A 14,689-nucleotide genomic window follows, 5' to 3' on the forward strand; every position below is an offset into this window, starting at 1 on the left:
AGTCCCATCTGTAAATTACACTGCTGAAGAGTCAGAACCTCTAGATGTAAATAACATTATATCAATGAAATGTTTGTCTTGTATGGATAATCAGATCAAACGGCTTATGACTATAGTCTGCTATAAAGCTGCTCTCTGTAATCCCACTAAGTCGTTTAAGCTGTTTTACAACAGCTAAAAAAAAGTATGTGTGTAAAAGCAGTTAAAAGCAACTATTGGAGACAGGCAACACAGTCACTATTTTATGCACTTCTATACTTTCTAAGGAGAAAGGTTTCCACTTCTGTTTGCATTTCAGCCCATTTCCCTCAGATGTCTTTTAACAGGAGCATAAATATTTTTTTTCTGAACAGCAAAATCATGCAAAGCACCTAAAGCACAATCCAGGAATAAAATACAGAGCTGGAAGCGAGCATAGCTGACTTTAAAGTCAGCCAGCATACCCATCATCTTTGAACAGGATTAACACATCTTACTACTAGCTGCTTTTTCACCATCGCTACCACAATGCAGGTGTCTCATTACAATTCAATCTACTCCTGACAGCTAAGTCTTCTCAGAACACCAGAACAGGAGTAGTTTGCCTTTTTTATATTACTCCTTTTATTCCATATCATACAAGGCTGTAAGTTCATAACCATAAATTCCTATTGTTGTGCAACAATAAGCATCTGTCATTATGGAGTAATGACACATTGTAGACCAAGCTCCACAGACACTTGTCAGGACTGGTTAATTAAACAGATAAAACAGCACAACACCGAGGAGCAGAATGGTCGTCTTCATGAGACACCCTACTTCAGACAAAAAATGAGACATTATAGAGATGAGTAAACATTGTGCCAGCACTCGGGGAATGCTATGAATTCTGATTAGTGTTAAGTGCATTGTTGGAGACTTAAATCGGCTATTTTTTTTCACCCATTTGAAGTACAACAATTTGGCCACAACTACTAATACAAAAGGTTCCTCGGCATGTTCACAATTTGAAACAGAAAAAAGCTGGTATTTATGTTTAGGAGTTTATTAAACGCATCTACATAAAGTAATGTCTTGATGTTTTGCAGATTTTCTGCATTTTATGCTTCAAGCCCTTCATAGAGTCCAGTTGAAATCAATCACATCTGTCAATAGCCAAATCACATTTAAAATGTTGAATTCTTGTGTGGCAAACCATGCAAAACATTGTACAGATAATCAGATTACTTTGCCGAGTGAGGCTAACAGTGCTACTGACAGCAGTCTTCTATCCCTGAAGGTTAATTTCCACACAGCTGTGCAGCATGTGTTTACACATCAGTCCCATCGAGTGGTTACATGCTGGTTTACTCTGACTCAGTTTACATTCACCCATTAATTTTCTAAAACACTGCAAAAGAGGGCTAGCTATACAACTTCCCATAACTGAGGGAGCACTGCTGACATCGGCTGAGACAAGGACAAAAATCTAATTGTGTCTAAAGGTGAATTCTCCTCATTTTAATTTGATCCAAATGGAAGAAAAGTATTAGTATTGACCTTTTCCCCACATTAGTTACTCAAACTGAAAGTGTGTGTGTGTTTTTATACACATTCATTGAGTACTTCATTCTGTGGACTTGAATACTTTATATTCATTGCATCCACAACTACAACCAGAATCACTAATGTCTCTGGACTGTGGGTGGAAGTTGGAGCACCCACAAGGAGAGCATGCAAACTCCACAGAAAGGCCTCAGCCAACAAGGAGATTTTTCCTGTAAGGCGACAGTGCTAACCACTGTATCGCCCAAGTCTGGCAATTAACTAAGACCAAGCATAACTTTTACGAATGTCTATCATACTTTTCAGTGCTCATTCATTTGCTGTTTGCTAAACCGTGTATGCAGTAGAAAAACCCCACTGCTCTCAAACAGCTGTTAATTTAGTCTAAAACACTGCAATGATGACATTAATAAACAAAATACCAATCACTGCAGTGACTGTTGTGCACTTTTTCACAGTCAGTAATAAGCTATGGTGTAAACAAAGGTTTCAATTAATAAAGCAGTTCTACTTTATTAATACAGAATATAAGGCTCCTATGGCTGTGTGAATATGGGAGAACAACAAATTTCAATTTTACTTGGCTAATGTTTTTTGCTCTAATAACTATAATTAACAGTACACACAATTATTTGTTTATCTTTTCATTAATGGAAATTTCATTTTGTATATGTATAAAAAACACTGACCTTTTAATGGCTCTACACCTGCTGCAAAAGCAACAGGTTACAGATACTATTATTCACTCTACCTCAAATCTCAACGTAAATGCTTAAAGTTATTGTACTTTTGTACAAATATAATCTAACTAAAAATGAAATGCAGAATGTTCCAACTCATCTTACATGTTTTACATGTTTGTGACACTGTAGTGACACATCCAAAACAATTTTAAAGGCAATAATGCTACTATGTCTCTGTCTCAGGTTCTTTGAGCACTTTAAATAATGCTGACAGAGCTGAGCAGGTCATGTTGGAGCTAATGAGGACTGAACAACAGTTCAGTATCTCAGTATAGTTTCTCTCTGAAATTACATAAATGCACAAATAAAGGAAACATGCTGACTGTTACCCTCTCAGACTACCAACTACTGCATTACCATTATGAGACAGACACAGAGTTGTCCTGGCCAGTATAGCAGTGACGCATTAAGTACAATACTAGTTTCACACATAGCACACAGGCAAATTGGTCATGGGTTAATCAGCTGCCATTCCCATTATGTAGGCTTAGGACCAGCACTATGAGTAAACCAGCTTGTGATCCCCTAAAGGCTGAGTTTGTGTCTTTTCCCAGCCTCAAACCAGGTTTACATGTTAGACAAGTTGGGCAGCAGTAACTGAGAACTTTAGGTCCTGCATATATCAACAAACTCTTTGGCCAACAATTAATGTGGAATGCTGCACAAAGTGTCTTTGCCTTCTCAGTCACCTAACCTAAATGCATTTGAGATTATTTAACTTTTATTGACCCTGGTAATAGAGTAAAGGAAAAGCAGTTCAGAATGTTTTAGATCTTGCAAAACTGGTGGAAAAACTTGTAAGACAAGTATCTACAAAAGCTGCCAAATGGCTGAGAAACCAAGAGCTTCCAAACCTGTTATGAAGACAAAAATCAGGGGCATTTCTTTTTTCCCCCTTTAGAATTGTGTTATTTTACAGTTCTAATATTTTACCTATTATTCTACAACACAGAAATAAATGTATCAATATTTTCCCCCAAAGTTTTGGACCTACAAGCATTACAAGCAGGCAGAGCAGTTTGTGTCAGAATCAGAAGTAAAACAAAGGAAATAAAACACATATTTTTAAACTATTAGACTATCATCAATCATACAGTCATATTGAAAAGAAAATCCACAGGACTCTGCGCAGTCCTCTGCAAAACAAAGTACACCTTTACTTCTAGGAATTAAGAGAGTAAGTAGAAGCCGTACACTGATCTGGAGGAGTCAGGTGTGTATTAACACAATGCTATGATCTTCCTGGGAGTGAACATACCAGCAAATTCACCCCGAGGTCAGATCATTTAATACTCAGAGACATTAAAAAAAAAATCCAACATCCTTTGGACAAACAAGAAGAAAGTGGAGATGTTTGCACATAATACACAGCCCACATTTGGAGAAAACCAAACACAGCATATCAGCACAAACATTTAAAACCAACAATCAGGCATGTTGGTGGAGGGGTGATGATTAGGGTTTGCACAGGACCTGAGCACCTTGCAGTTACTGAGTCAACCATGAACTCCTCTGTACGCCAAAGTATTTTAAAGTCAAATATGAGACCATCTGTCTGATAGATAAAGCCTTGCTGAAACTGGGTCAAGCAGTTGGTCAATGATCCCAATCACAGCAGCAAATCGACAGCAGAATAACTTGGACATTAGGGTGGGGCAGGGGGTGTTGTGTTCCAACGGCCCAGTCAAAGTCCAGACCTAAACCTGAGTGAAATGCTTTATTGCAACCTTAAGAGAGCTTTGCATAAACAAATGCCCCCAGCCGTGAATGAACTGAAGCAATGTCGTAAAGAAGAGTGGGACCACAATTCCTTCACATTGATGTGAGACTGATAAAGTCACACAGAAAGCCATTACTTCAAATATTGCTGTTAAAGCTGGTTTTACAAGCTACTGAATCATGGGGTGTGTACTTAGTTCTCCCACAGGAATGCACAGTTCTGTGAAAACTCTTTTATATGATTATGTGATATGATTACATATGATTTCAAGCAGAAGACAAATGAATTACTATACCTCATGTTGGTGTATGTTCCCCAAACAGCTAGAAGAGAGAAAGAGAACACATAATAATGGCATCATCATGAATGCAATGCAAATCAACAGAGCAGTGTCACATTGAGCACTTTGTCAATTAATCAGATTAATTCCTAAAATATCCTTTAAAATTCCCAAAGGCATTAGAAACAATTATATGAAATCAAAAACATCCAGAGGGGCGACTTGTAGATCGTCTACCCTTTTAAAGGTGCACTCTGGAGGACTGGGGGGCTTGGCCACCCAACATTTGGTTGTTATCACACGAGTGCAGTTTTTCATGAGGGAAAATAAACAGTAGAGATGATTACTTGGGGACAAGAATCAAAGATTTTTTTTAAAAAAACACATCATGCGCTTACAGGCAATATAGGCGATCAAAGCGAGGGCAAAAAGCAGCTTCATGATTCTTCTGTTTAAGCTTGATATCATCCAGATGATCCGCTTCATCATCCGCTCAATGCAGCAGGACCAGGAAACAAGCGAACCACACGTTCAGGTCCAGCTATAGCATTTTGTTTTACAGCGGTTCATGTCCTCGGTGTCCGGTCTTCTGCGTGTCTCAGTTTTACTGGGCGGACAGGCTGGCGATGGCACCACAAATTCACAGAAAGTGTAGCCTGACGGGGCAGGCAAGGGACAGATGCTCCTGCTACGTCAACACCGAGCGGGAGCAGTTTACGTGGCTAGCAGCGCACGCACAGGTAGCACACGGTGTAAAGGTGGCAATCTAAACTGTGGAGTGTCAACGTTCACAACTACGCCTAAACTTATCCGCTGACCCCATTTACACCCACACCGAGAAGGCGGTCATATTAACTACAGTACATGGCTACTTCTTTCGCACGCGGATGTGACTATCACACAGCTACAAACTACTGTAACGCATTGGTAACACTACGGACGGTTAGCCGTTAGCTTCACATTAAGCTACGCCTGTAAGCTGCTAAACTAAACATAACTGCCACTGAAACAACAGCAGAAATAAGTCGTGGCTAATGTTCATATTCGAATAAGCACCGGGAGAATAAATAAGTCGCTAATTTTAACAGCACGGAAATGTCGAAGTTTGCTCCTCTCGCCCGGGCCAAAGAATAACAGATGAGCGACCGGTCGGTGCTCGATTAAGCAGCCTGATTTTTCTTGCAGCCTGTGTGACGTTCGTGAGATGTTGCGAGTTTGTATATATATATATATATATATTTTAATTTTAGGCATATGTTACCCAAATTGTTGTTATTTGTAGTAATAATTTTTTATTGTTTTTTTTTTTTTTAAATTTCCATTCTTTAAGAAGGGGTAACTTTCAAGTTCCAAAATCATGTATTTCCATAACACACAATGGCTCATTCATTGCACTACTTTCCAGTGTGAAGTGAACCTTGTTGAGTTTCCCATTTAAACCACTGTAGCCCATTTTCCACTTACTTGTACTTGTACTAGACTGTATACCTAGACTGTAGGATTTTAAAAAAAAAAGATATATAGAGTGATATAGTCCTAATTAATATACTGTTGTACTGGAGATCTACTACAAACCTTCATATGGAACGCTAATAAATAAATAAACAGATCAAATGACCACCTTGCATCAAACAGTTGGATTTAAATTGATGATGAGTGATGGATGGCTACAAATCCTAATGAAAAAGACATTTTTTAATATATATATATATATATATATATATATATATATACAATTTAAAAAAATACTTGTGTTTTGTGGTAGTTAGTTCAAATAACCTTGATACAATATGTCTGTGAAGGTTCTCAGTCATCCAGGTCATCGTAGACTAAGGAGCTTGGAAAGAAAAGCGTCTGGACTTCTTGAGTTACGGGACAAGACTCAGCAGTTCATCTGCATCTTAAGGATAAAGGTCACTCTTTCGAGGATGCCAACGTTCACATTTTGGACAGAGAGGACAGATGGTTTGAAAGAGGAGTGAAAGAAGCCATTTACGTCCACTGTGAGCGACCATCTTTGAACAGAGGCGGTGGTTTACGACACCAACTGTCTGCCATCTATAATCCAGTTTTGAGATCCCTTCCCAGACGCCTTAACGCCCACTCACATCCTGGGCCATCTGACCTCAGGAAATCACATGATAGGGTGGGGCCAGGTTTCACAATGAGCTCACCCGAAACCCTGGCTGATTAGGACCCACACCCGCTTTTACACCTTGGCTCATGTGATTAGGTAGAGGATCATCAGGGGTCCTTTGTCCCCTTTGGGGAAACTCCCACTAGGTTTAAATCTGGGACTCTCCACCACTGATCCTTAGAACTGAAGAAGCTTCTCGGATGAGAGGTGAAACGTCTTCAAGCAACTCAAGAAGTCCAGACGCTTTTCTTTCCAAGCTTCTTAGTCAACCTTGATACAAAGACTTATTGTTGATCATTCATAACATTATGACCACTTGCCTAATAATGTGTTATTAACCCTTTTGTTGCCAGAACAACTCTGACCTGTTGAGGCAAGAGCATTTCCAAAACTGCAGCTCTTGTGCTGCAGTTAGTGCAGCTCTTGTGAGTTAGTGCAGCTCTTGTGCTGCAGTTGCTGCAGTCTTGTCTAGCCATCACAGTTTGGCCCACGTCAGACTCATTCAAATCCGTATGCTTGCTCTTTTGTTTTGGTTCTAACACGCCAACTTTGAGGATAAAATGTTCACCTGCTCTGTAATCTATCCCACCCACCAACAGATGCCATAATAAAGAGATAATCAGTGTTATTTACTTCACCTGTCAGTGGTCATAGTGTTATGCCTGATTTGTGTACCTCTAATCAGACCAGTGAGTGAGTTGGTCATCTAGTCATTAAAAGGCTAAGCTTGCTGTTGCTTTCGTATCTGTAATTGATCTTTTAGGTTATTATTTTGTCTGCAACCACCCTCTGAACATTCACTGTGGGTAAACCTAAACAGAGCTCATCAGAAATACTTCTTCCGTCTGAACCTCTGACTGAAAGACACACAGGGAAGAGGTTACCAAATTGATTTTTTTTTCTTGTAACTGGTTATACAATCCAGTATCGACATGTGGTTTTCATTTGATCACGCCGAGCCTCCCAGATGATTATCTTTTATTTGTCATGGGGATTGACCATTCAAATGGCTCATAAATAACCTAGTAACAGGCAAAGGTTGGGTTTTAAATACCTTTAGCAATTTCCCTTAGTTTGTTTGTGTGATTTATTTTTATATTTCATTTTTTTAAATAATAAATGTATGGTTATAGCTTGCCTGCTGCATGTAGTACATGATTTGTACATTATGAACATTATTAGAAATTAGAATAAAAAAATAAAGATTTCATTTTTTGGCTTTTCCTGTTTCATCCAACATGTTTCATCTATTCCATTGTTTAAATCACAGTTAAAGACTTATTTATTTAATCTTACTTTTCCATTTAGCTAATATTTGGAGTGTGTTGATACATTTTTATCTATCATAAGTACTTTTATGAATTATGGTTGTCATAGTTTTATATTTAATACATTCCGGGTCCTTTCTCTTTCTCTTTTCCCTCTCACATCTTCTTTTTCCTATCTTATTTTGTCAAGCACCTCGGTATACCCTTGGTTTTTTAGTGTGCTTTATAAATAAAGTTTATTATTATTATTATTATTATTATTATTATTATTATTATCATTTGTTCGACACAAACACTGCATAGCCCTACAATCTACTGTGACATTTACATGCGTTCTTCAGACATAACTCATGATCGACACAGGAAACCTTGTAACAAGAGGGTAAACAGAGCTAGTGATGAGAGAGTCACTTTATCAATTCACTCTCTTGAAATATATATTCAGGTTCTTAAAGCGACTGGAAATATTGTCTTAATTTTAGTGAGAATGTAAGCACAAGGCTGTGTAGCACACAATCAAAATTACAGGTCACATGTTTTTTCCAGAAAGAAGCTGCAGGTAATTAAAGTGGCAATAATGGCATAAATTGTCTAGTCTGTGATATATCTTCATATCCCAACAGTTATTATATTGATTTCCATTGCCACCACAACGAAGCTGATATTTGCTGTTTCAGATGAAATGTCTCATTATGAACAACAAAACAGGACATATGACACTGTCATTACTTATTTAATGAAAATTAAGCCAAAATGCTCCCCATGATTCAGTAGCTTTTTCTGTGTGGCTTCATCGGTCTCTCACATGATGAATTTTGTCTCACTCTTCTTTGCGGTGTTCCTTCAGTTCTTTGTGGTTTGTAGGCTTTCATTTATCCACAGCTCTCCCAGCACAGCATTTCAGTCAAGTTGAATTCTGGACTTTGGCTGGGTTATGGCAACACCTTGATGAATTTTGTTTTCCAGCTATTCTGTTGTAAAATTGCTGCTGTTCTTGGGTTCATTGTCCTGATGCATGAACAAGTTTCAACAAAGCTTTAGCTGTCAGATAGATAGTCTCATGTTTGACTTTAGCTCAAATCATCACCGCTTCACACAGGGCATGAGGTGTTGTGCTTTGTGGCCAAACAGCTCCACTTTGGCCTTGTTTATCCAACAGACATTGTTCTACAAGTCTTGTGGTTTGCTCTTGTCTTGCTTGCGCTTTCATGACTCTCAGACCTAGCTTTTGAGTTTTTTGCAGTTTCTGTGCATGGTCTGACCTTAGGGTAAATTTGCTGAAAGGTCCAATCATAGCACGATTGCAACATTGTCTTGAACATTTTCTTGTGAATTCTCTTTCTTGCTGTAAAAACTGTCTTCAAATTGTTTGGAAATGACCTTATAACCCTTCCCAGACTGATGAGGAAAAAAACTGTTGCTATTTTAAGATTACTGCTGATGTGTTTCTTCCTCGGCATCGTGTTCACACACACCTGAATTCTCCAGACCTGCAAACTGTCAAAACATCTGCTTTCATACAGGTATATCAAGTGCATTTTGTTGGCAACATCTTGCTGCTACTTAACCTCTTAATAGAAACAGCAAAGGTAATAGCTTAATTTTTTACATGCTCCTGCATTTTGGCTTAAGTTTTGTCAAATAAATGATAGGACATGTCATTCACCCGAGGTTGTACTTTAAGACGTACTGAGGATCAGATCTTTGATCTTGATGGCTGATTTAACTATATATTAACTTGTAGGCAATCTAGATCCACTTATGAAAGCTGGATGTAGGGCTGCTGGAGGAGGAAGCTTTAATAAATATAGACTGATGGGAGTCCCACTGCGATCAAAACAGATTATATCCTGATCGTGCTTGAATACTGGGTAGAATATGGGCACTCAGCTTATCTGTTTGCTCAGATCCTGAATTGAACAAGTCATTGATCATTGTCTTTTGGCAAGCAGCCGTCCTCTTTAAGTCACTGAGCTTACAGAAAGCAGAATTATGTTAGCATGGAAGTGGGTGATGAAACGCATCCAGCTGACTGTTTAGGTCAAGATCAAAAAATGTTGGTAACAAAATGCAGTATAGTATAAATCAAAGGCAGATGAACTAAATTAAATTGGAAAATCAGAGGCTATTAAGGCACAATTATTTGAAAGGATTTTAAAAATTGATTTTTTGTAGTACACGATTATAACAGCAATGTAAAAGAACCAGTTTTATACTAATTCTTCTGGTGTCCTCACAAAGTGCTATTATCAAACACCATCCTTTTGACAAAGGTAAAGAAATGCTGGTTATTCATTAAATATTTTTTATTGTATTGTAAAAGAAAATGTTTTGACACATCTGTCTTGTAATGTGCGGCTCTATTGGTAAAGTTTGTTTCCTAACAACTCCTGAAAACTAGTTGGCTAAAATAAATGTGTGGCATTGAGCTTTGTGCAAAACTAAAAAGGCACATACCAAACACCAATAGGCGGTCACTGTAACCTGTTTTCATCAAGAGGCTGTTTTCCTAACTTTATTGTAAAGGTCCTGAAACAAAAATGTGAATATAAAGTTATTTCAAATTGTTGGAAAAACTTTTCTACAACTTTTCTTTACAAAACTGTGCCAAAATCTTTATGTTATGTAACAAAGTGAAATAATACATTTAACTTAGCTCTCAAATATAAAATTGAGAGCACAATGTAGACAAGGTCATGTAGTTTTTGCTTTATTTATTTAAGCATAAAACTGATTCATTACATTTTTTTCCCCAGGAATTTAATTAAGGGCTGGGTTTTTTTAGCTCTTTTTCTAAAATTGAAAAATGTAACAGCGGACAGACTTATAACAGTGTACACATATTCACATTAGTTTGACATACACAGATTTTGATTGCAATGAGATTCTAGACATTTTTTACAGTTATACATACTTCATTCTTCAGACTCTGTGCCTACTTGCATTGTGGCATAGAACGCAGCATCAAAGTTTCGAGACACGACTGAATTAAAGGATCAAAAAGATCTAAACATTTGGCTGAAAAAATGGCCGAATGTGCCTGTAGGTGGACGTTTGAGCTAAGCCTTACCAACCCACTTGAAACTCTTTTTGGGAAAACATTGAATGAAAAATAAAGTTTTCCTTTTGGCCTTTTTGAGTGTAAAAGAAGCAAAAGAAAAAAGCAAAAATGCAACTTTTTCTACCTTTGATGTTTTTTTCCCCATTTTTTGTTCTTGTCTTATAAATTATACCAGTACTTCAGACAGCCATGGCACTACGAATTAATATATCTGAATTGAGAGTTATGGGAGAGTTCCACATGAGCAAAGATGATGATGCAAGTCTAACTTATGGGGGGAACAGCTTTTTAAAACCTTATTCTGGGTCCAAATCAGCAAATCTACAAGGATTCTGTAGAAAAGGAGTTACAGCATTTAGTTTCTAGCTCTCCCGTTAGCATTGATCATCAACACATCATCCTGGGATTAAACACTGTACATAGGCTTGCAGGAATATTATTATTAATGTGTAATGTTGTCGTTTTTTATTGTATTACTTTGTGTTGTAATTTTGTGTATTTGTTCTTTGGACTACATCGTTGTACATTGTCTGATGGTGTGCTAAATTGCTTATTTATCGTTTTTGTCTGACCTGTCAGGGACTTCAGATGAAAAGTAGCCTTCTGGCTAAATCTGTGATATTTACAATTGATATATGTTCATTAATATGCTCTGCCCCCTTTAAATAAATGTATTCAAGTTCTAAAATACAGATGTTCATCACACACAAACTGCCGCCTGACTCTGTGCATTTCATTCTGTGAGACAACCTGTGAGAACCAAACTGAAATTTTGCTGCATTTTTTCTTTTCTTTGTCAACACAACCATCAAATGCCCCTCATAAAATCAAACTCAAACATTTACAGCACTTCATTTGGCAGTGGTCTCAGGCTCTTTGGCTGGGAACCCTAAAATATAGGACATATTTTAGCCTTAAATAGCCTGCTGCCCTAATTATGAAGGGCAACATCTTAGTTGCTGTCCATCCAAAGATGACATTAAATTGTAAAATAAAAGAAAATAGATAAAATAAAATAAAGAATTCCCTAGATCAGGGGTGTCAAACACAAGGCCCCTTGTCCTACTGATAAACACTTCCCCCACAGTCATTCATACTATAGTAATAAAGTCAAAGATAAACAATTAAATGACAGAATGGTTCCTGTTTTCCCCACTATCTACTATATAAATGTGTTTTTCTGTTTACAAAATGTCCAGGGTAAAAATAAATTAAAAACTTAATGAATAAAAAGGGGAATTTTCTGTGAATTAACACAAATATTCCACTTTATAACTACAGTCTAATCTAAAGTCAATGAGCTACCAGATCTTTTTCTGTAAGTTTACACATTTCTTATCATTTAAACCCAAAGAATCACACTGACAGCTGTCGCTCATTTACTACAGCAACATCTTTATCATGTAGGAAAACTGAGATGTAATATTGAAATTGCACTTCTAATATTGAGATATCTCAGAGGTAAAATGTGCAGCAAGGGGTCTTCCACAAGCCAGGGCCACTCAAGATCAAAGTGGGCTGTATGTGTCACACGATGTAAAATGAGTTTGACATCCCTGCCCAAGACCCTTACCCTCAGCGTGACCATCACAGACAGATATATAACAGAAAGCCTTACACTACCCCCAGACCTAATGTCAACATTAAGCCCCACAGCAGAAAAGCAGCAGCTTTGCTAAATTTCCAAACATTTTCTCACACCCTATTTAAACTTAAACAGGTCCTCAGAAAGATATATTTACAAAGAAACACACATATAAAGGCACCCAATTCCCCCCCACGGACCCAAGCATCCCACTACCCTGTGATGTAAGAGTCGCCCTGCCTTTTAAAAGACGCTGGCGCCGAGCCCAAATCACATAACACCACTGGTGACACGAGTGTCCACTACGAGCGCGGATTACAGCCAGTCTAAAAGTGATAACTTGAAGACGACAGGCGTCTCCCACGCAATAAAATAAACTGCTGTGGAAAGCAAATTTGATAACTGGGATGAATTTTGTTAGATTGCCCAAATTACATAGCGCGTCCTGTCAAGCTGGTTCGCGGAGAGATGCGATGAAAGCGGAGGACGCGTTGCGTTAAGATAACGTTAAGGTGGCACTTTCTGGTTGCAATGCATTTTTTAACATTCCTGCCAGTTCTCTAAGAGTCAGCAGCCAGGCGATCGCTCTCAGGATCAGAAGAGGAATGCGCGTTTTTTGCACATGAGGATGGAGTAAGATGGAAGCTACACGCGCAAACTTTCCAGTTGCGCGATGTGACCAGCGCTGCCGAGTGAAGCAAGCTCCAGAGTGAAGAGAAACTGATGGACTGAATGGACGGCGGCATGTTTTCTGGCCAGGCTGGTCTGAATTACAGCTTCAACCTGAGCGATGACCGAGAGTTGCTGGACGCGCCGGCGGGCTCGGCGAAGCTCTCCCCGGCGGGCTTTGTGGTGCTGTCCGTGGTGCTGGGCTTCATCATGACTTTCGGCTTCCTGAACAACTTCATTGTGTTGCTGCTGTTTTGCAAATTCAAAAAGCTGCGGACACCGGTGAACATGCTGCTGCTGAACATCAGCGTGAGCGACATGCTGGTGTGTTTGTTCGGCACCACTCTCAGCTTCGCCTCCAGCATCCGTGGAAAGTGGCTGCTGGGGCGCAGCGGCTGCAGCTGGTACGGCTTCATCAACTCTTGCTTTGGTAAGTTCTGCTTTTCTTAACAGCTCAAAGTTTGGGATATTGCAGTATTTGTCAGAGAGAGGACACCATATGAAAAAAAGCATAAAGAAAAAAGAAATTATGATTTGGAGCCCATACTGTTGATTTCGGGATATCACATTGGGGGGGGGGGCAACTCATGCACCGTTTTATATTTATGGAAATGAAATCAGTGCGGCGAAATATCTGCTGTTTTTGCAAAATTTACTATAATAAGTCACTGAAACACTGAAGTCAAAGCTGTGGCAAATATGCTACATTTCACATCGTCAAATGTAATTAGATATTAGTCCGTTCCGTTGTGTTTGTCTGCGTAAGAGTCATCGGGACTGATGGGGATTGGATGGATTAATAGTGTTTTCAGTAGACCACGAGACTCCCTCTTTAAATTACTTCGCTTTATTGAAGCCATTGGTATTCATTAACTTGGGTTGTTTGCACAATGGTTAGTTTTTGTCATTATTCCAAGTAGCAGCTTTCACAATAATAATGAATAATAATAATAATCTGTACATATAATGATAGCTGAGCCTGACAGATAATCAAACAAGCGCTCTTTGGATGGATCCGGATTCTTCTTTTTTTTTTTTTCCAAAGAATTGTGACCCAAAGTATGTTCCCTGCACAAAGAGAAGTACATTTGACAGTTTGATCATATGGATGTCTTTCGGTAAACAAATTATGTAACGGCGACACTGGTTCTGACCTCAGACCTGCAGGTTTCATGTCTGTACAGCCCATCGCGTTTCTTTTTAAGTCTGCTTATCGACAGACACTGCCCGCTCCGTATCTGCAATTACACTGGCCAGTTGGTCCAGCTCTGCACTCTGACCTTCTCTTCCTCTGCCTCCAGAGGGAACGGGGATTGCAGTCAGATTTGAGTATTATTGTACCACATTGTTCATGAGCCCTCCATCCCCTCTCTTATTAAACTAAAACATGAGCTTTCCAGCGTTTCTTAACATCTGGCTGGTTTGAGCTCAAGGAAGAGTGAAAAAATGAGTTTGTATATTACAGTTTGTCACACAATGTATATCATACTGATTTATTTAATGGGGTATAAGTCCGTGCTTTTATTTGTATCTTATTTTATTTTTTGAACTTTTACTGTGTAGTTCATCCACCAGGAGGTGGTAGTGTCACAACCTGGATGCACTGACCCTCATCGCATTTATCAGAGGATATGAACTCTGGAACTGTAGCCATTTCTATTTATTTCTGTCTGACAGATTTAGGGCAATCTCGTGCTTTCAT

General features: G+C 38.6%; 2 protein-coding genes across 2 annotated transcripts in view; one reads left to right on the plus strand and one right to left on the minus strand.

Moving 5' to 3' along the window:
• Positions 1 to 5,442, minus strand: part of uxs1 (UDP-glucuronate decarboxylase 1) — a 41,920-nt gene extending 36,478 nt beyond the window's left edge. The window contains exons 1-2 of the mRNA XM_031734595.2: positions 4,666 to 5,442; positions 4,283 to 4,310 (exon numbers count right to left, since the gene is read on the minus strand). Coding sequence (XP_031590455.2) covers positions 4,283 to 4,310; positions 4,666 to 4,756 — 119 coding nt within the window. The 5' untranslated portion in view covers positions 4,757 to 5,442. The remainder of the gene's footprint in view (positions 1 to 4,282; positions 4,311 to 4,665) is intronic.
• A 7,608-nt stretch (positions 5,443 to 13,050) lies between these two features.
• Positions 13,051 to 14,689, plus strand: part of tmtops2b (teleost multiple tissue opsin 2b) — a 33,165-nt gene continuing 31,526 nt past the window's right edge. The window contains exon 1 of the mRNA XM_031734533.2: positions 13,051 to 13,417. Within this exon, the coding sequence (XP_031590393.1) occupies positions 13,051 to 13,417 (367 nt within the window). The remainder of the gene's footprint in view (positions 13,418 to 14,689) is intronic.

This window comes from Oreochromis aureus, linkage group 16 (assembly GCF_013358895.1).
Source record: "Oreochromis aureus strain Israel breed Guangdong linkage group 16, ZZ_aureus, whole genome shotgun sequence".
NCBI classification, from domain to species: Eukaryota; Metazoa; Chordata; class Actinopteri; order Cichliformes; family Cichlidae; genus Oreochromis; species Oreochromis aureus.